We start from the raw sequence: 22559 nt of genomic DNA, 5'->3' as shown, positions 1-22559 counted from the left end.
ACAAGCTGGCGTGGGATAGGAGAGACCAGGTGAGGGAGGCGTTGGTTGGGTGTGAAGGGGGAGAGAGGAGGGGATGGATGATGTGTGAAACTGTGAGGTGATGGGTAGAAGAGATAAAGAGCTGAAGAATTAACTTTAATTCAAAATAGACTTATTCCTTTTACAATGGATAATCAACTTTTATATAACTGGTTTCAAAAAGGGATTATATATATAGGAGATTGTTTTGAAGGAGGTATATTAATGTCATTCGATCAATTAAAGAATAAATATAAAGTATCAAACAACACTCTTTTTTGTTACTTTCAACTAAGGGCTTATTTAAGAGAAAAGTTAGGTCAAACAATGTTATTACCGAAATCCAATGAAATAGAAACTTTAATTCAAAAAGGAAAGATTTCAAAATTTATCTCTTGTATGTATAATTTGATTCAAAAACAGGAAATTAAACAAGGAGTCCATAAGTCAAGACAAAAATGGGAAAGTGATTTGAATATTAAAATTGAAGAAAAAAATTGGTCAAGACTATGTCTTGAGAGTATGACAAATACAATAAACGTCCAAGATTAGTGCAATACAATTTTTTACATCAACTATATATTACACCACAAAAAATAAATTAATTAAACCCAAATTTATCTTATCAGTGTTTCCGATGTAACCAAGAAATTGATACTTTTTTACATTCTACTTGGTCTTGTTCTAAAATTCAACCTTTTTGGACAAATTTAAGAGTTTTATTGGAACAAATTATTGGAATACAACTTCCACATAATCCAATATTACTTTTACTAGGTGATATTGAAGGGATAAAACTGATATCCAAATTGAATAAATATCAGAAAGAATTTATAAAAATTGCATTGGCAGTAGCCAAAAAAGCTATTGCAGTTACTTGGAAATCAGATACGTATTTAAGTATAGATCGCTGGAAGAAAGAAATTTATGGCTGTATTCCACTTGAAAAAATTACTTATAATTTAAGAGATAAATATGAAACATTTTTGAAAATTTGGCACCCTTATTTACAAAAGATAGGATTAAATATATAGGTGCTCCGAAGATGAAATAATTGGTTACTTGGGGAAAGAAATAAATATATATACTAAAGTTATTACGAACTCCATGGAGCATGTGGGGATCTTCCAATATCCAGGCATTCCTTTTTTTTTTCTTTCTTTCTTCTTTTTTTCAACAGGGATGTTAGGAGGGAGGGGTTAAGGGGAGGGGGGATGGGTAACACATATTTTCTTTTTCACACACTTTTATTCTGTAACTATTTGAAAACACAATTAAAAAAAAAATTTTTTTTAAAGAATTAACTTGATAGGAGAGGACAGTGGACCATGGAAGAAGGGGAAGGAGGAGGAAATCAGAGGCAGATGATGGGCAGGTCATGAGGGCAGTGGAGGGAAGAACGGTGAGAGGGCCACCAGAATGAGAGCAAACAAAGCGGGTGGAGGTAAATAAGGAGGACGGCTACCAGAAGTAAGAGAAATTGATGTTCATGCCATCAGTTTGGAGTCAACTCGGGTGGGCTATGAGATGTAGCTCCTCTGACCTGTATCTGGCCTCATCATGGTCATGGAAAGGCATGTCAGAATGGGGATGAGAAGTCAAATTGAATTGGGTGGCCACTGAGAGATTCTGCCTTCTGCGGCGGGCAAAGCGACGGTGCTCGAGAAAGTGGTTCCCAATCCATTTCATGTCGCACCGATGTAGAGGAGGACAACCAGGAGCTCTCCGGATACAGTAGATGACCTTGACAGACTCATAGGTGAAGTGTCACCTCCCTGGAAGGAGTTTAAGGCCCTGAATGGTGGTTAGGGAGGGGCCAAATAGGCTGGTGGAGCACTTGTCCTGCATGCAGGGATAAGTGCCTGGAGGGAGATCAGTGGGGAGTAGACAAGGCGGAAAGCAGGGTTGGGGGGGTGGGGGTAGAAAGAGAAATGTGCCAAGTGGTAGAATCCCATAACGGAAGCTACGGAGAATGACGTGGTGGATTGAGTAGTAGGGCATGACAAGGGAAACGCTATCCCTGTATGGTGGCGGGAGGATGAGGTGAGGACAGACATGGGAAATTAAGGAGATGTGGGTAAGGTGGAAGAGAACCCCAATTTTCCAAAAAAAGGACATCTTGGATGCTCTGGGATGGGAAGTGTCATCCTGAGAACAGCTGCAGAAGAGGTGAAGGAACTGAGAGAAGGGAAGAGGACTATGAAAAGGGTCAGACCCAAAATGTCAACTTCCATTTCCCTCCACCGATGTCAGCTGACCTGCTGATTTACCCCAGCACCTTATGTGTTGCTCCAGATTCCAGCATCTGCGGTCCCTTAGGTTTTCAGACATTTGATTTTCTTTATTTAGAGGGAGAGTACAGAACAGTCCCTTCCGACCCAACAAGCTACATCGCCCATCAACCCTACTTAAAACCAGCCCTAACTCTACTTAAACCCAGCCTAATCACAGGACAATTTACCATGACCAACTAACCAACACGCCTTTGGACTGTGGAAGGAAACTGGAGCACCCAAAGGAAACCAACACGCACAGGGCAGAACATACAAACTTTCTTAAAGATGACGCCAGAAACAAACTCCGAACTGCAACATCCTGAGGTGGAATAGTGTGGTGGCAATTGCTACACTCCCATGGTTCTGCAGTCACCTGTACAGGTGAGGGAATCAACCAGCTTTACCATGTTTGCCCTGTGAATGACTCCAGGGTCACCAATGTGTTTGGAGTCTGAACTGTCTTTTCACTACAACACCACATAGGAATGAGCTACAAGTGGTGACATTGTCCGTAATATCGATGGCCCATGTTTGAATGAATGGGTCAGTGGAGTGTTACACACCTGTTTGGTGTGTGGCACACAGCAGCTTGGCATGTCCTGGGTGGGGGAGGGGGGCAGGTTCTTGAACTCATCCTCATCCAAACCCATCTGAAACCACCCAACAGGATCAATCCACACTCCGTCCCCACCTATTCTCTTTGATGGTGTCCCCTTTCCCCATGATCATGTGTTTCCCCACTCCACCATCCCTCCCTGCAGTTCACAGTGACCATTGCACCACTGGCTATGGGAGTCTAGTAATGAAGGGGTGACAGAGAGGTGAGTACAAACCTAGAAAGCAGCTTTCATCTCAGAGACGTTAACCGGAACATGGAACTGTACAGCACTGGACTGCCATGTTGTGCTGACCTTTTCACTACTCCAAGATCAATCTAATCTTTCCATATTATGTCACCCTCCATTTTACTTTCAAAACCAAGAGAGCACATCCTTCTCCTTCACCTTCACTCCTCACCTCTGACAGATCTCCTGCGCCTCCTTCATTGTGTGACCAGCACTGATGATGTCATCATGTTCAAAGGTCATCATGGCTTGCATTTCCAAAATGGTGGCATACACCAAAGCATGGTACATGCTCTCCTTCATCCTGTAAAAAGAACAAGAGACAAGTTACTGAACCCTGATCATCCTGTGCACCTCAACCACAGAGTTAGCACATTGTCAGGGGGCAGTGGGGGGAATGGTTGCTCTCTTCCAGAGATGGCTGCCTGCTCCCACCTCATGTAGTCAACATCCTCAAATATTTCTTCATTAATTCTAGACATGACTGTTCAAATGCCCCTTGACAGCCACCACCCTTGCAAAATAAGCTCATCTTAAAGCTCTGTTCAGTATTCTGACTCACTCCATGTCCTGCTCAGCCTTCACCCCCTCATTTGTTGATCCAAATTGAATTTTGGTTCATTATAACTTGTTTAATTATTATTATTTGTTTTATTTTTGTATTTGCACAGCTGGTCGGCTTTTGCACACTGATTTTTCTCTGTGCAGTTTTCATTCATACTATCATGCTTCTTAGTTTTTACTGTGAATGCCTGCAAGAAAATGAAACTCATGGTAGTATATAGCGGCATATACTATACGTACAGTGCTGTCCAAGCCTTTGACAGCCTAGAATTTTTATATAAATTTTGTTTTAAATGTTTATTTTTTGTCTTCCACATTAGTCTGTCAATGGAAAAGAGCAAATTTTAGATTTCCAAACATTCATTTTCCAAAAAATTGAATGTTACAGAGAAATGTTTGTATTTCATTAAAGAGAGTAACATATTAAGTAACAGACCACTTTTCAAATAAAAACAATTACTTTGCAGGTACATAGCCCAGTGCATGATTAAACAAAGATAACAAACAGGATGCTAATGATCAATGACATCCAAGGGGTGATTGATAAGTTCGTGGCCTAGGGTAGGAGGAGTCAATTTTAGAAAACCTAGCACATTTATTTTTCAACATAGTCCCCTCCTACACTTACACACTTAGTCCAGCAGTTGTGAAGCATAAGGATCTTGGACCTCCAGAAAGTGTCCACATCATGGGTGATTGATAAGTTCGTGGCCTAAGGTAGAAGGAGATGAGCTATACAGCTCATTACATGCACGTGCAGTTCAACTTTTGCGTGATTATGCAGAAAGTTTGAAGTTAATAATTCATCTCCTTCTACCTTAGGCCACAAACATCAATCACCCCGATGAGTTATTAACTTCAAACTTTCTGCATAATCACTCAAAGAGTTGAACCGCATGTGCATGTAATGAGAGATGTATAACTCATCTCCTTCTACCTTAGGCCACAAACTTATCAATCACCTCAGCAGTGGACACTTTCTGGAGATCCAAGATCCGTATGCTCCACAACTGCTGGACTATGTGTGTAAATGTAGGAGGGGACTATGTTGAAAAATAAATGTGCTAGGTTTTCTAAAATTGACTCCTTCTACCTTAGGCCACGAACTTATCAATCACCCCTCGTAACAAGTTGAATGAACTAAACTGAATACAGTCGGCCCTCCTTATCCACAAATTCCGCACGTGCAAATTCAACCAACTGCGAATCGCGAAAACCCGGAAGTGCTCTTCCAACACTTGTTGTTTGAGCATGTACAGACTTTTTTTTTCTTGTCATTATTCCCTAAACAATGCAGTATAACAGCTATTTTACTTAGCATTTACATTTATTAGGTAGTATAAATAGAGATGATTTAAAGTATACAGGAGGATGCGCGTGGGTTATCGTGGATTGGGATCGGAAAAAAATCGTAAGTTCTCATACTAAGTAAGTCAGAACAGGTACATCTGGTATTATTTAGCGTCAGTTAGTCAAACGCTTGTCTTAGTATATAGTATATACTTTACCTTTCTATGCATATAAAACACTTAAGAATGTATGTTTCAGTGCCGGACTCAGTAACAGAAGTTCCCGAGTTCGATCCAGTGACAGACCACTCTCCACCTTGATGGGTTGATGTGGAGGATCAAAAACCCAATAATTAAACCACTGTGTTGCTTAGTAATAATTGTAGCTTTCATCGGGGCAGAGGCTTTCTCACTTTATCCTTTAAAATTGTTCCGATCGTTGACCAATGTAGTCTAATGCTTTTCCAATGACCGATGGTGTTTCACCTCTTTCCAATCGCTTTATTATTTCCACTTTATTTTCAATCATAATCATGATTATTTTTGTAAACAGAAACACTGCGGATTTACAGCTCTACCGCCGGGTCCTAATGTCCACCGCACTGATACAGGCTAAATAAGGTCTGGGGTTCCGCAGGGTCCTAAGGTCCACTGCATTGAGTCAAGTTGAATAAGGGACTTGAGCATCCACGAATTTTGGTATCTGCGAGGGGTCTTGGAACCAATCTCTCGCGGATAAGGAGGGCCGACTGTAATGAAACAGAAACAGGTGTAGAAGGAATCAAGCTGGGTGAAGGACAACCAAACTAAAAGATGAGAGTGTGGCAGATGTGACAGTTTAACCTTCGAATCATCAATTCTTACACCATGGCAAGAGTGAGCATAGCAACACGACAACAAGGTAATCAGCTTACATCAGCAAGATCTCTCCCAGGCAGAAACTTTGCAGCATACAGAAGGTTTCAAGATGTGCTGTTCAAGCTCTTCTGAAGAAGCACAAAGAAACAGGCAAGGTTGAGGACCAGACACAGAGCTGTCAGCCATGGAAACTGATTTCAGCAGAAGAGAGATATATCCAACCGATGTCCCTTCTAAACCAGAAGAAATCCAGCACTGCTACCAGCTCTGAACTCACAGAAACCACCGGAACCCAAGTATACCTCTCTATATTTCAGAGAAGTTTTGCAGAAGTGGTCTTCATGGAAAAGTTGCTGGCAAAAAGCCATTCCTCCAAACTGGAAACAAAGCCTAGAGAACCACCTACACACAAAAACACAAGGACTGGGATGCTGAACAATGACAGCAAGTGCTCTGGACTGACAAGTTAAAATTTGAAAATTGTGGTTCAAACAGGAGTCAGCTTGTCCATAGGACAGCTGAAGAGCGCTACCTGGATGAGTTTCTGCAACCAACAGTGAAGCACGGCAGAGGTTCACTACAGGTTTGGGGCTACATTTCTGCAAATGGAATTGGTAATCTGGTCAAAATTAACGGAATCCTCAATGCTGAGAAGTACAAGCAGATTTTCATCTATCACTCAGTACCAAGAGGGAGATGACTGATTGGTCCCAAATTCATTCTGCAGCAGGCCAATTGCCCTAAATATATGGCCATGGTCATAAAGAACTATCTTCAGCAAAAAGGAGGAGTTTGGCAACAGATGGTATGGCCTCCATACCCTGATCTCAACATCATCGAGGTTGTCTGGATTACCTGGAGAGACAGAAGCAAGTGAGACAGCTAAAGTCTGCAGATGAACTGTGGCAAATTCCCCAAGGTGGTTAGAAACTACCATGACAGAGAATGAATGGAGTTTTAAAGGCAAAGGGTAGTCACACCAAATATTGATTTGATATAGTTTATTTACTGTTTACTATATAATAATTTATATATTTAGAAATATTTCATTTCATCATTTTTGAAAGCATCTTTGCTTTACAGAATATTTACTTATGCCTAAAACTTGGACACAGTACTGTACTTTGATAATAAATTTAGTTTGAACTGTGAATCAGAATCAGGTTTATTTTCACTGACATATGTTGTAAAATTTGTTGTTTTGTGGCAGTATAGTTCAATATATGAAATATACTGTAAATTACAGCAAGTAATACAAATTTGTGGAGTCAGTAGAATGTAAAAACCAGGATCCATTGGCTTAGGAAGCACGAACATCCCAGTCATACAATAGTGAAGTGCACAGGGTGTAGCAACAGAATTACCCAAGGCAAACTAATGTCTCCATGAAAACAAAGACCTCACTTAGTGCCTGGAAGGAATACTCACTCTGAGCCCCAAAGGGACAAGAAAGATATTAAAAACATTTCTTACTGCAGTTGTGGTGAGATTTATGTATATATGATCCCACCAGTCTGTGGTATTTTATCTTTTTTTCAGCTTTGGAGTATCTTATTTGCAGTGTACAGTTACTCAGGGTAGAGTGGTTTCAGTCACTACAAGAAGAGGTTTACCACAATCCATCTCTCTCCAAATGACCCAACCTAAAGCTAATGTTTGAAAGTACATCCCTGGAGATCAAATCTGTGTGGCTCTGAACTATTGCAGCAACATGGACTGATGGAGCCAGATTAAAAGTAACACACAAGAAACTAGAGGAGCTCAATGGACCAGACACCATCCATGGAGGGAAAGGGACAGATGGCATTTCAGATTGAGACTACTCAAGGTATTTGGTAGAAGCAATAGAGCATCACCAGCAAGCACATTTACAATGCAGTGTAACTATGGGAGGAAGGTGAAAATTAGCGTTAAAGGTTACTGGAGGGTACCTGACATCCTGTTAATCTGTGGTCCAAGAATATACAACACAGAACAGTACAGCACAGCAAAGGCCCTTTGGCCCATGATGTTGTGCTGACCAGATAGTGGATTAAGTTTGATGGATCCTTGTCAGATGTCCTGTGTAAATTACCTACTCTGTGCCTACCTTTCTAGGAACATCACTATTATTCATCTTTATCTCAGCATCAGTCTGGATACTGAGAATCACCAACCAACAGGAAGGTATCAAATGGTTGAGGGCACACTTCCACCTTTCAGCAGATCAGTTTAAAGTCAGCCTCGCTGAGGAATGTGTCTTTACATGGAGTGAATTTGATGGCTGAATAGCCTAATTCTGTTCCTAAGTCTTATATTCTTATCAGCTTCCAACAAATCACACAGTTTCCTATTTCAGAATAGGAATTGGTTTGTTATTGTCACACGTACCAAGATACAATGAAAAGGTTGTCTTGCATACTGTTCATACAGATCAAATCATTACAGAGCGCATTGATATAAAGAAAGATAATGATCAGCTTTATCACATGTACATCAAAACATACAGTGAAATGCATCATTTGCATCAAATCAAATCAGCAAGAATTGTGTTGGGCAGCCTACAAGTGTCACCACGCTTTTGGCATCACTAACCCTAACCCGTATGCTTTTGGAATGTGGGAGGAAATGGGAACACCCAGAGGAAACCCACACAGCCATGGGTAGAAAGTAGAAACTCCTTTGGATTTGAACCCAGCAGAAATTGAACTTGGGTCACTGAGACTGTAATAACATTGTGCTAGTCGCTACTGTACCACCACTAGAAGGTAGAACATAACAGAATACAAATTAATGTGTAACAGCTACATTGTAGGTAGACAATAGGTGCAAGATCAGGAGTAACCAATCAATTTGTCCTGGCTACAAGATTTTTTTACAGTGTCAGAGTCATGTACAAATATCATGGCAGCACCAACCTTCACCTTTCCTTCTGTCCCACCAGCAAATCTGCTTTCAGTGCCAGTAATCAACCGTGTCAGATTAATGGGTTCAAAACCCATCCCTACCCATGCCTCCCTACCATCATTCGTACCTACAGGAAGGCAACATTCATCATCAAAGATCAACACCATCTCGGCCATGTCATTTCTTCACTATTACCATCGTGTAAGGAGATACAAAAAGCCTGAAGGCCCACATCACCAAGTTTAAGGACAGCTACTTCAGATTCTTTTTTTTAATTTAACACATGCATATTGAAACATACTATGAAATATGCAATTTGCGTTAACAACCAACATAACTCTCCATTATTAGATCTCCAAACACTCCATGAACTCTACCTTATTATCTGTCCTTCGTACTGTTTATTTCTGGTAACAGTTCTTGCAAGTGCTCTGACCAATATGCTTGTGGTAGCTGAGCCTGGCAGCCAGGGTACTGAAGAAAGAAGACAACCTTGCCAAACTCACTGATCAGAACATTGAGTACAACAGTTACTACCATCACTGGAGGCCTTGAGTAGTAAAGACTGGATAAGTTGGAGCTTTATGTTTCCCCTGGAGTGTAGGAATCTGAAAGATGATCTTTTAGGGGTGGATACAGCCCAGTCCATCACAGGAAAAGCCCTTCCCACACTGAACACACCTACAAGGAGCACAATCACAATCACAATCAAGCAGCACACCATCATCAAGGACCCACATCATCCAGGCCATGCGCTCTTCTTGCTGCTACCATCAGTTAGGAGGTACTGGACCCTTAGGTCCTACACCACCAGGTTCGGGAACACTTATTACCCTTCAAAGATCAGGCGTCTGACCCTTTACTCACCTCAACACTGAAATAATGCCACAAACTATGGACTCACTTTCAAGGACTCTACAACTCATGCTCTCAGTATTATGTATTTATTTTTATTTGCACAGATTTTCTTATTTTGCACTTTGATTGTCTTTGCAATGATTCTATTGTACTTCTTTGCTCTACTGTGAATGCTTGCAAGAAAATGTATCTCAGGGTGGCGTATGGTGACAGATATGAACTTTGATAATAACTTACTTTATTTTATTTAGAGATACAGTGCAGAACAGGCCCTTGTGACCCAGCAACCACCACTTAAACACTACTTTGAACTTAAATCAGTACGGTCTTTTTCCCAGGGTAAGGGAGTCTAAAACTGAAGGGCATAGGTTTAAGGTGAGAGGGGAAGAGTTGAAGAGGACCTGAAGGGAACCCTGTTCACAAAAGCAGTAGTAGGTCATGGATCAAACTGTCATCAGAATGGAAGAGGTGGGTACAACTGCATTTAAAAGACATTTGGACAAATCAGAACAAGAAGCAAGTGCAACATCACTGACAAATCCTTAGAAATACAGGTGGCCCCCGCTTTTCAAACATTCGATTTACGACAAATCACTGTTATAAAAGACCTACATTAGTACCTGTTTTCGTTAACCAAAGAGGATTTTCGCTTTTACAAAAGAAAAAGACGCCCACTTTATATGTGTGTTTACTTCGAGAAAGACTACGATGACCATGGAGCCTTGTGCGGGCAGTTGTTTGCGCATGCGTGTACGTGCAGATTTTATTTCTCCAAATTGATTTTGGTTCGCTGCCTTCCCGAGTTGATAAGTGAAACTACACCGTACCTACAATATTTCTACTTTATATAGGGTGTAAATTTATTATATCATTCCCGCTTTTACTATATGTTAGTGTTATTTTAGGTTTTACGTGATATTTGCTTTGATTTGGTAGGTTATTTTTTGGGTCTGGGAATGCTCAAAAGATTTTCCCATATATATTAATGGTAATTGCTTCTTCGCTTTACAACATTTCAGTTTACAAACTGTTTCATAGGAACGCTCTACCTTCAGATTGGGGGGGGGGGAACCTGTAGGTGACATAGAATCAAAAGACGTAGAATCCTTGTTGGTAGAGTTAAGAAATTGCAAGCATAGAAAGACCCTGATGGGAGTTGTATCCAGGCCTCTGGAAATAACCTGGAAAATATGTAGTTCGGGTGGTTGACGGTTGGTTTGTGTTGTTCTTCAACCTTGGCAATCCATTTGTAAACGTTTCAACACCATATGCAGAGATATCATCAATGCACTGTTCATTTGTGGTGTGTCCTCCAAATGCTTGTCCTTTATCTACCTATCAATCAGCTGATTGATCATCATTATGGAAGCTCAGTTGTGACAAAGGAAGGGGTAGGTAGCGTTGAGGTAGCCGGGGTCTGCAGAAGGACTTAGACAGATTAGGAGAATGGGCAAAGCAATGGCAGATGGAATATAGTGTCAGGAAGTCTACGGTCGTGCAATGTAGTGGAAGGAACAGAGGCGTAGACTATTTTCTAAACGAGCAGGTAATTCAAAAATCAGAGGCGCAAAGGGACTTGGGAGTCTTTGTGCTGGATTCCCTAAAAATTAACTTGCAGGGTGAGTTGTTGGCTTTATAAGACACTGGTTAGGCCTCGCTCTGGAGAAGTGTGAGCAATTTTGGTCCCTTTATCCAATAAAGGATGTGCTGACAATAGTAAAAGGTTCACAAGAATGATTCTGGGAATGAAAGGGTTATATGCATTTGATTGCTCTGGGCCTTCACTCACTGGAATTTAGAAGGACAAGGGGAAATCTTATTGAAATCTGTCAAATGTTGAAAGGCCTAGATAGAGTGGATGCGGAGATGTTTCCTATAATGGAGGAGTCTAGGACCAGATGGCACAGCCTCAGAAACAGAGGTGAGAACAGAGATGAGAAGGAATTTCTTTAGCCAGACTGGTGAATGTGCAGAATTTATTGTCACATGCAAATGTGGAGGCCAGGTTATTGGGTGGAAGTTGATAAGTTCTTGATTAGTCAGGAATTGAAAGGTTACTGGGAGAAGGCAAGAGATGGGATTGAGAAGGAAAATAGATCAGCCATGATGAAATCTCAGAGCTGAATGGCTTAATTCTGTTCCTATGCCTTTTTTAAAACATGGGCTGTGAAATTCATTGTTTTTCAGTAGTAGTACAGTGATTACATGAACAATAAGAAATATATATTAAAAATTAAATTAAGTAAGTAGTGTAAAAAGAAACCAAAAACAGTGAGGTAGCATTCATGGGTTGGTTCACGAAAGTTACTGCAGGAAACTTTCACCCTGTCTGGGAGCAACAGTGAATATCTTTGATTAAAATAACAAGTAAAATGTGATAAAGCTGTGAGGCCAAACAGGGAGACTGCAGATGGGTATGATAACCCTGCCAACCCCACCACAATACAAACAGCCCCTTGTCTTTGGTCTCAGGGATGATCTCCACAGTGTCTTGCCCAATACTAAACTATAAAACCATAAGATATTGGAGCAAAGTTAGGACCATCGTCCAATAGAGTCTACTCCACAAATCCAACAAGACATTATCTCCCTCAACCCCATTCTCCTGCCTTCTCTCCATACATAACCTTTGACACCCTTACTAATCAAAAACCTATCAACCTCCACCTAATGACCTGGCCTCCACAACTATCCGTGGCAATGAATTACACCGATTCATTAAAGAAATTCCTCCTGACCTCTGTTCTAAAGGATTGTCCTTGTATTCTGAGAATGTGCCCTCTGGTCCTAGAAAATATCCTCTCTACATTCCCTCTATTTAGGTTTTCCAATATTAGATAGATTTCAATGAGAACCCACCACCACCCCCCACCCCATTCTTCCAAACTCCAGTGAGTACAGGCCCAGAACCATCAAACACTTCTCATACATTAACCCTTGGATTTATTCTCGTAATCTCTTCTGGACCCCACTATCAACCACCCCAAATCCAATGTTCCCATCATCACTGTGGAAGGCTGCTGTGAAAGACTGGCAGTTTTTACAAAAGCAACCACTTCGCTGATTGCAAAGCTATTTGGGACACCTGGTGGGGATGGGGGCTACAATAGGGGGTGGGGGAGATTGAAAATATTTTAGTTCTGAAAAGAGTTTGAACTCTTTAGGATTGCCCCTGTTTTCCCACCCTCTCCCACCGGAAGGAGGCATTTTCTTTGTATTACCATTAAATCAGTTTCACACTCTACACCGTCTTATTGCTGAAGATTCAACAACAACTTGGCCTTAGTGCTCAACTCCCAGAGCCACATCATAAACTGCTGGTTTCTGATTCTGTTAATTTCTAACCCCAGCGGTATTGTATTAGAGAGGCAGAGATAAGATTCAAATCCATGCGACAAGGATAATACACAGCCACTGTTGACATGCAAGGCATTAGTCAGCAAGGGCTCATTTGCTGAAGGCAGTGAAACCAGCTTCTGAGCAAACACAAGAACACGTCAGCAGATTGTGACCCATCAGCCATGGCAGCTGCTGAGGACACCTGCAACTTTCTAGACGTTGGTGGGGAGGAATGGATGCCACCATTTCCACCTCATACCCCCATCCTCTCCACAATTCTTTCCAGCAGTAAGACTACCTACTGAAACTGTCCATCACAGAAACAACTGGGTCCTTGTGTAAACATCACGCCATAAATCAACACCAGCAGGTTGGGGAACCAACCCTCAGGCTCCTAATGAAGGGTCTCAGCCTCAAACGTCAACTATTTATTCCCCTCTGTAGATGCTGCCCAACCTGCTGAGTTCCTCCAGTATTTTGTGCACGAGGCTCTTGAACCATCGTGGATAGCTTCACTTACCTCAACACTGAACACATCACTGAACACAACCTATGGACTCACTGTCAAGCACTCTACAACTCATGTACTCAGTCTTATTTATTTACTTATTTATTATTATTATTTGTAAATGAGCAGTTTGTCTTTTGCACGTTGATTGTCAGTCCAACAAAGTTGAGAAAATCTGTCAATGCTTGTGTGGAGCTTCTCATTGATTCTATTGTATTTCTTTGTTCTACTGTGAATGTCTGCAAGAAAATTAATCTCATAACATATACGTACCTTGATCATAAATTTATTTTGAGCTTTGAAGGACCAGGGTTGCCTCATAGCCAGTGGCTAAGTTTGGCCAGCTCACTCTGTGGGGTGGGGAGGCAAGGATAACTCCTGATAAATTCAACATTCCTAATTGACCCCAAAGGGAGTGACCTTTGCTTGTCTATCTCAACAGCCAGTTAGGTGTTGCCAAATCGGCAATTCTGGAGTCACATGTAGTAGAACATGACTGAAACAAATGGTTTTAACAAAATCACAGTTGCCAAGGTTACCACTGATAGAATCAGCCTTCTTCACTTCACAATTACTTACTCATTTCGCAGTCGCTGGATCAATAGTCCAGCATGAAATCCTATAGCCCATCAATCTCACTACCTAACCCAGTCTGGATAAGGAGGAAACCAATACTACAAGAATGGGGGAGGGGAATCTCACTGAAACCTACTGAATATTCAAAAGGCTTGATAGAGTGGACGTGGAGAGGATGCTCCCAACAGTGGGAGAATACAGGACCAGAATGCACAGCCTTAGAATACAAGGACTTCCCTTCAGAATAGAAATGAGAAGGAATTTCTTTAGCCAGAGGGTGGTGAATATGTGTAATTCATTGCCACAGACTTGTGGAAGCCAAGTCATTGAGTGTACTTAGAGTGGAGGTTGATAGGTTCTTGGTTAGAAAGGGTATCAAAGGTCTCAGGGAGAAGGCAGGAGAATGAGGTTGAAAGGGATAATACATCAGCCACGATGGAATAGCGAGCAGACTCGATGGGCTGATTGGTCTAACTCAGCTCCTATGTCTTACGGTCTTCTGCATAAATTCAGTCTCATTTCGGTATCAGTTGGTGTCTTATGTAGATCTGTTCTGGACCAACACGCAAGTGCCATCACAAAAAAAGGCTCGAGAGCACCTCTACTTTCTTAGAAGTTTGCAGATTCATCATGTTGCCTAAAACTTTGACAAACATGTAGAGATCAACAATGGAGAGTATCCTAACTGGCTGGCCCTGAGAGAGAAAAGTGATGGATACAGCCAGTCCATCACAGGCAAAGCCCTCCCCACCACAAAGTACATTAAAAACCAAAACACTGTGCAATGTGCCAGTATCAAGCACCAAGTATCACCACAATATTCCAGCACCAACACAGCATACCCACAATGGGTGAATAACATAGAACACAAAAAAACAGAAGACAAAAAGCGACAAAACAACAAATACAAAACAAGCTCCTTTGCTACCCTCCAACCCATCCATATGGACAACCCTCCAACTCCAGGAGAGATCTCCAGGCCTCCAGGTTTCAGCCATAGGGCTTCAACTTCTGGACTTCTGATTGACCTACAGGCTTCAATGGTCAATATCTACCCCTGGATAGCAGATCCTCGAACTCTGGGCATGTGAACTTAAGATTACATGTTACACTCACCTGCCCTTCATTCCACGTGCTATTTGGAACTAGGTGGATGAGAGAGATTAAAACCTGTCTCCTGATGATTAGATCAGACCTCCTGATCTTTAGTCCAGCAGACCAACCACAAGATCACCATTAAAGAGAATCAAGGATCCCCAATACCATCTGAACATCCAAAAACCAGAACCCCTAACCATCAACCTCTGCTGCATTTTATTAAGTTACTGGCTTGGGAGTAAAGATCACACCATTGGTTACAACTCTGGAAATTCCTACCTTGGTTTCAGACTCTCCAAGCTCTCATTGAATTGGTTGTTGAGGAACATGTCCATAGCAGACATGCATTCATCCAGGCAGGTCTTCAAGTCTACACCTGGGGAACTAAAGGAAAAACATTTTACTTAACTTTTTTTTAAATTTAGAGATGCAGCACAGTTCTGGCCGAACAAGCCCACGGCAATCAATTATACCCATGTGACACCCTGCATAACAGCACATACACATGAACTCAACAACCTCCAAAATAGATTTTACTCTACATTAGCATGTGGCAAGAGAAAATCAACACCAGTTATGGAGGCATGGCTTCCCTAACATTCCCTGCTGCAATGAAAGTCCTTTAAAACTACAGGCCCACAGACTTTGACAATATAGGGTGTGGAGGGAGTGAGGGAAAAGTCCATAACCAGAGGGTAGAGCCTCAGGATACAAGGATGTCTCTCACTCAGCAAGACAAGGAGATGATTATCGACTTCAGGAGGAGGAATCCACCATGAACCAGTATTCATCCGGGGATCAGAAGTGCACAGGGTCACAATCTTTAAATTCTTTAGTATTATTTCAGACGATCGGTCCTGGGTAAATGCCATTATGAAAAAAACATGGCAGCACCTCTCAAACAAGAGAAAATCGCTCCCTGCGCAACTCCCTCATCCATTCGTCCCTCCCCACTGATCGCTCTCCTGGTATTTATCCTTGCAAGCGGAACAAGTGCCACACCTGCCCCTACACCTCCTCCCTCATTACCATTTAGGGCCCTAAACAGTCCACCATAACAAGCAGGATCTCCCAGTGGCCACCCATTTTAATTCCACTTCCCATTCCAAGATATTCATCCATGGCCTCCTCCAGTCCTGATGAGGTTGGAGGAACAACACATTATATAGTTTGGGTAGCCTCCAACCTGATGGCATGAACATTGATTTCTCAAACTTCCAGTAATGCCCCCCTACCCCTCCTTCATCATTTTCCATCCACTTATCCCTTTCTCACTTTGTCTTCTTGCCGACCCATTGCCTCCCTTGGGTGCTTCACCTACCTTTTCTTTCTTCTATAGCTTCTGTCTCTTTCACCAATCAACTCCCCAGCTCTTTACTTTATCCCTCCACTCCAAGTTTCACCTGTCACCTGCTGGTTCTCTCTTCCATCCCCGCACCTTTTAAATCTACTTCTCAGTTTTTTTTCTCCAGTCCTGCCAAACTGTTTCAGCCCAAAACGTCGACTGTACTCTTTTCCATAGAAGCTACCAGCCTGCTGAGTTCCTCCATCATTTTGTGTATAGCAACAGCTCTACTTTCATAGGCAGTTGCGAAGATTCAGCATGTCATCTAAAACTTTGACAAATTTCTATAAGTGTACAAGTGTCCCCCATTTTTCAAACGTTTGCTTTACGTCAACTCGCTGTTACTAAAGACCTACATTCGTTACCTGTTTTCGCTAACAGAAGATGTTTTCACTGTCATGAAAAAAGGCAGCGCGCGCCCCGAGCAGCCAGGCTCCTCCCCCGGAACTGCATTCTAGCCGGCATTGCTTAAACACATGCCCATGAGTATCTGTGCTTTATGTCGATTTATTTTGTGCATCCGTTAGCAAGATGAGCTCTAAGGTATTGGAAAAGCCTAAAAGAGCGCACAAGGGTGTTACACTTAGCATAAAACTAGACATAATTAAGCGTTTCGATCGTGATGAACGAAATAAGGACATAGTGAGTTTGGCTAAGGAGGCTGGGTTTGTGGAAGCTGACAAAGATGATGTTGAAGAGGTTTTGGCATCCCATGACCAAGAACTGAGAGATGAAGAGCTGATGAAGAGGTAGGATAACAATCGCAGCCGAACGCAGTAGCAAATGGCCCGAAAGTGAAGACATCCAAGAACTGAATGGGAAGCAATTGCGTGAGATTTTCGTTGCAATTGACAACGCTGCAATGATTGCAGAAGAGTATGACTTTAATTGGGTACGTAGGTTTAGGGCAGGTTTGCAGGATGGTTTGAGTGCTTACAAAGAACTGTATGATAGAAAAATGCGCGAGGCTAAACAGTCAAGCATACTGTCGCTTTTCAAGCCTTCCACATCAGCCACAGCAGACGACGAAACTCAACCTTCGACATTGAGGCAGGCAGACATAGAAGAAGGTGACCTGCCTGCCCTGATGGAAACAGATGACGATGAGATGACACCCCAGTCCTCTACCTCCCACCATCCCAACCTCCGATGACTCAGCCAAACACATCATCGTCAGTGTCCTCACTGTCTTCCCGATTCCGGTAAGTGAAACTACGCTGGGCGTACGTTATTTCTACTTTATACAGGCTGTGCATTTTTATATGTTATTCGGTACCTTCATAGCTTAAAGGTTACTGGAAAGAATGCTTCTGCCGGGAGCACTTGCGCCGTGTGTTTCTGCCCGGAGCACTTGCGCCGTGTGTTTCTGCCGGGAGCACTTGCGCCGTGTGTTTCTGCCGGGAGCACTTGCGCCGTGTGTTTCTGCCCGGAGCACTTGCGCCGTGTGTTTCTGCCGGGAGCACTTTGCGCCGTGTGTTTCTGCCGGGAGCACTTGCGCCGTGTGTTTCTGCCGGGAGCACTTGCGCCGTGTGTTTCTGCCAGGAGCACTTGCGTGAGATTTTCACTGCGGTGGACAGTGCTGCAATAATTGTAGAAAAGTATTCCTACATTATGTAGGCTGTGTATTTATCAGATAATTCCTGCTTTTACTATATGTTACTGTTATTTTAGGTTTTATGTGTTATTTGGCATGATTTGGTAGGTTATTTTTTGGGTCTGCGAACACTCACAAATTTTTCCCATATAAATAAATGGTAATTGCTTCCTCACTTTACGATACCATTTCATAGGAACGCTCTACCTTCGAATAGCGGTGGAAATCTGTATATTGACTGCATGCATCACGGTCTGGTATGGAAACAGTAATGCTTGAACAGAAAAGCAAACAAGAAGTAGTGGATACGGTCCATTCCTTCACAGGTAAAGTCCTCCCCATCACTGAGCACAGCAACATGGAATGCTGTCCAGATAAAAACACACATTATCCAAGCCATGCTCTCTTCTTCCTGCTGCCATTTGGAAGATGATACAGGAGCCTCAGGACCCACACCAGGTTCAGGAACAGTTATTGTCCCTCATCCAGCAGGAGCTTGAAACAGAGGGGATAACTTAAGTTGCCCCATCACTGAAATACTTCACCAACCTATAGACTCACCTTCAAGGACTCTTCATCTCATGTTCTCGATATTTATTGGTTTTTTTTGTTTTATTTCTTCTTTTCTTTCTTTTTGTATTTGCAGTTAGTTGGGGTTTTTTTGTTGTTGATTCTACAGTGTTCCTTGTATTTACTGTACTGTGATTGCCTGCAAGAAAATGAATCTCAGAGTTGTAGGTGTGTGGTGATAGGCATGGACTTCGATAGTATATTTTCTTTGAGCTTTAGAACAGAGATGAGGAGGAATTTCTTTAGCCAAAGGGTGATGAATCTGTGGAATTCATTGCTATAGATGGCTGTGGAACTCAAGTCATTGGGTATATTTAAAGCAGAGAATATTAGGTTCTTGATTAGTCAGGGCATGAGAGGCTTACAGGGTGAAGGCAGGAGAACAGGGTTCAGAAGGAAAATAATCACCCATGGTGGAATGGCAGAGCACGCTTTATGGGCCAAAAGGTCTAATTTGCCCCAATGTCTTATGGAAGCCAGTTTATAGATTTGTTTATTTATTTATTTTTATTTAGAGATGCAGCCTGGTAAAAGTCCCTTCCGGCCAGCACTGCCCTATTACACCTGGGTGGCCAATTAACTTACTAGCCTGTATGACTTTGGGATGTGGAAAGAAACCGGAGTGGTGGAGCAGACTCAATGGCCCAAATTGCTTGGTTCTCCTCTTATTTCTTATAGTCTTATAAATCCTGGGATTGCATTATCTCAGATCTGGTAAAAATAATACAGACAGTCCTTGGTTTACAGAGTGTTCTGTTCCTGAGAACTGTCCATAAACTGATTTTTTCCACAAGAAATGCCCATAGCTTACCCATACTGTATCACTCTCCAGATACCCACTTTTTTTTCCAATTCATTGAACGATCAGAATCAGGTTTAATATCACTAATGTACATCATGAAATGCAGTACAGTGAATGACATTAAAAACTACTGTAAATTACAATAGGAAATACATATTTTTAAAAATGAATAGAGTCTAAATGCACTTTTCATTGGATTTATGTCATCCATGGGATCTTTTCCATGAGCTTACCCTCATAACTGGACAGTCTGATCTCATAAGTGAATCATCAATCTGCAAGACCACGGTCATCTGCTAAACTCTCGTCTCTCCCAATCTTCTCCCATCTGGAGCAAAATGAGCATTCTACCACTCCTGGAAGATCTTCCCAAATTATCTCCTCTTCCTACAAACTCATCCATCCAAAGTCAGCAAGGAGACAAGATGGTTAAGGCAGCAAGGGGATATTTCACTAGTTGAGGCATAAACTACAGAAGCAGGGTGGTCTTAGACATAAATAACTCACTCAGAAGAAACACCTGCACTCTGCAACCTCCCAGTAAAGAACAGTCATTCCTTATTGGTTCTCTCTTTTCAAATTGTTGCAAGGTGATCCACCATCACTTTAACATGGTTAGCAGATGATTGTGGACTTGAAAATTGAAGGATTTATTCATCTGGGATCATGGGGCTGTCCAGCCTGGTTGTGACAGGAGGCAGAGGATAAACTCAAGTAAAGGATCCTGTAAGCAACACAACTCCAAAGGGAAATGCCAAAGACCTACCACCATGAGTTGGTGAACCATGGAGAATGAAGCACACATCAGGCAGATACTAAACATGGTAGCAGTCAGTAGTGACACACAACACCAAACCCAGATCAGACAACTTTACAAAGTTCAACGTAAATTTATCGAAGTGTAAATATGCTATTACATCTACTTTGAGATTCAACTTCTTGCAGGCATTTAGAAGGGAAAATCCAATAGAATTTTACTAAACAACTATACAAAAGCAGACAATAGAATTTACAAAAAGACTATACATAAACAAAGACTGATAAACAACCAATGTTCAAAAGAAAAAACTGTAGAAATAAAAATAATACTGAGAATGAATTGTAAAGAGTCTTTGAAAATGAGCTGTAGGTTGTAGAATCAGTTCAGAGTAATGGTCAGTGAAGATACTAACACCAGTTCAGGAGCTGGATGGTTGAAGGATAACTGGTCCTGAACTTGGTGATGTGGGACTCAAAGCATCTTACCTCATGCCTAATGCCTGCTGTCCATTGGACAGCATGGCCTGGATGGTGGTTAGTTCCCATTTAGAGTATTGTTTACAGTTGTAGCAGAAGGTTCTGATTGTGTTGGAGACCATGCAGAGGACATTCACTAGCATTTTGCCTGGATTAAACGACATTCATTAAGGAGGGAGATTTTATATGCAGTGCTTGTTTTCCCTGGAATGAAGGAGACTGACATAATCTGTATAATACTGAGGGGCATTAGTAAAGGTAGGTAGAATCTTTTCTCAATGTAGAGGTTCCACCAACAAGAGGGCATGGGTTTAAGTGAGAGAAAGTGTTTTAAAAGGGCACCTTTTTCCACCATCTGTTATTGACATCTGGAGGAGCTGGAGTCAAATATAATGACTTAGTTTCAAGGACATTAAGTGGGACACTTAAATAGAAAAGGCATAAATGAATGTGGATCTAATGCAAGAAATGGAATTACTGTAGATTGGCAAAAAGGCCAGCATGGACATTTAGGCCAAATGACCTGTATCTATGCTCTACAACACTGACGCAAGGTCAGGGCAGAGGCCAGATGTGAGAGAAGATCCACCGAGCCACACATCTAGAAGATTCTGTGTTCAAAGTAACATTATGTATTTGTCTCCTGCCATTAAATGTACCCTGAAAAGCTAATTGAATATTGGTGGGGAAATCTTTTTAATGAATTTAGTGTGTGAACTCCTCCATTGTTACGTTGGTGTTGTCGAACTGGCTGAATGGAATTTCCCTTTCTGAGAGTTGGTTAAAAGAAAAAGACCTGCCAATGTCTTCACGTTCACTTGCTTTGTGAAGCTTTAACTAGGGACGGACACTCTAACACCCACAGCTGTGATGAGTCAGCTGATCGTTCACAGGGCCAACAGCAACCGCTGCTTTGTCCAGTTGTTGCTTTTCAAGAGATTGAAAACAGGAGGTCACTCTGCCCTCTGATCCACTCCAGCATAATGCGCCACTCAGTAAGATCACAGGCAATATTTTATCACATGTAGTGGTAGTTAATAAGTTATTCCTATGCCACTCAGTTAGCCACGCCCACGAGAGGAGTTCACATGCAGTACAAGCAGAGTTATCAATAAAGTTGAGTTGAATATCCTGATGTGGTCTGCATTGTCAAACACAACATGGTGTCAGATGTGATTGATCTTCAACAAAATGCTGCTACAAACCAAGTGAGATCCTCAGCAAGAAGGAATTTACAATAAGGCTGTTCTTGTTCACACATATCTATGAAAAACATCCAGAAACTTATCAATCTAAACTGTCTATAATAGTTTGCTAATTGTATCACCATGTGACATGAGCTGAGAACTGGCCAGGCCTCTTCCTTTAGCCTCAGGGCAGTGTTCATGCAAAACAGCAGTGGTGTACGGAAACCAGTGACATATGCAGCAGGAGCACCCCATTGAACAGCGTTACACCCAAATCGAAAAGGAGATGCCGGCTCTTTTATAGGCTTGTGAACACTTCACTGCTACTTGACTGGCAATAAATTCCTACTCGAAACAAACCACAAGCCATCAGCTCAAAACGCTTGGATAACTTACTTCCTCAGCTGCATAGATTCAGAATTAGACTTGTGCAAAACTGTTTTAATATTGTCAGAAACGAGCCACGCTCCCGAATAATGGCTTCAAGACAAATTCAAGGAAACAAAGCTTATTAACAGTTCTGCAGAGCTGGGCCCCTTCAGAGAAGGGAACCCTGAACCTTACAGGGCAGCAGGTTTTATCCTTCTTCCTTACCCCTCCCCTCCCTGACTCGGGAGGTACACAGTGTTTTCCCATTCCATATTTGGGGTTGTTTTTTTACACGTTTCTGTAAAACAATAGTCCATATCTCAGGACTTCAATGATTCCAC

The 22559-nt window shown here is 41.9% G+C and overlaps 1 protein-coding gene across 3 annotated transcripts in view; it reads right to left on the bottom strand.

Annotated features, from left to right (window-relative positions):
• Positions 1 to 22559, bottom strand: part of LOC140740092 (tetratricopeptide repeat protein 39A) — a 110417-nt gene that overhangs the window by 65253 nt on the left and 22605 nt on the right. For all 3 annotated transcript variants that reach the window (XM_073068969.1, XM_073068970.1, XM_073068971.1), the window contains exons 2-3: positions 15395 to 15499; positions 3312 to 3443 (exon numbers count right to left, since the gene is read on the bottom strand). In XM_073068969.1, the coding sequence (XP_072925070.1) occupies positions 3312 to 3443; positions 15395 to 15499 (237 nt within the window). The remainder of the gene's footprint in view (positions 1 to 3311; positions 3444 to 15394; positions 15500 to 22559) is intronic.

This window comes from Hemitrygon akajei, chromosome 16, assembly GCF_048418815.1.
Source record: "Hemitrygon akajei chromosome 16, sHemAka1.3, whole genome shotgun sequence".
NCBI lineage: Eukaryota > Metazoa > Chordata > Chondrichthyes > Myliobatiformes > Dasyatidae > Hemitrygon > Hemitrygon akajei.
This window is presented reverse-complemented; position numbering and strand designations above follow the sequence as displayed.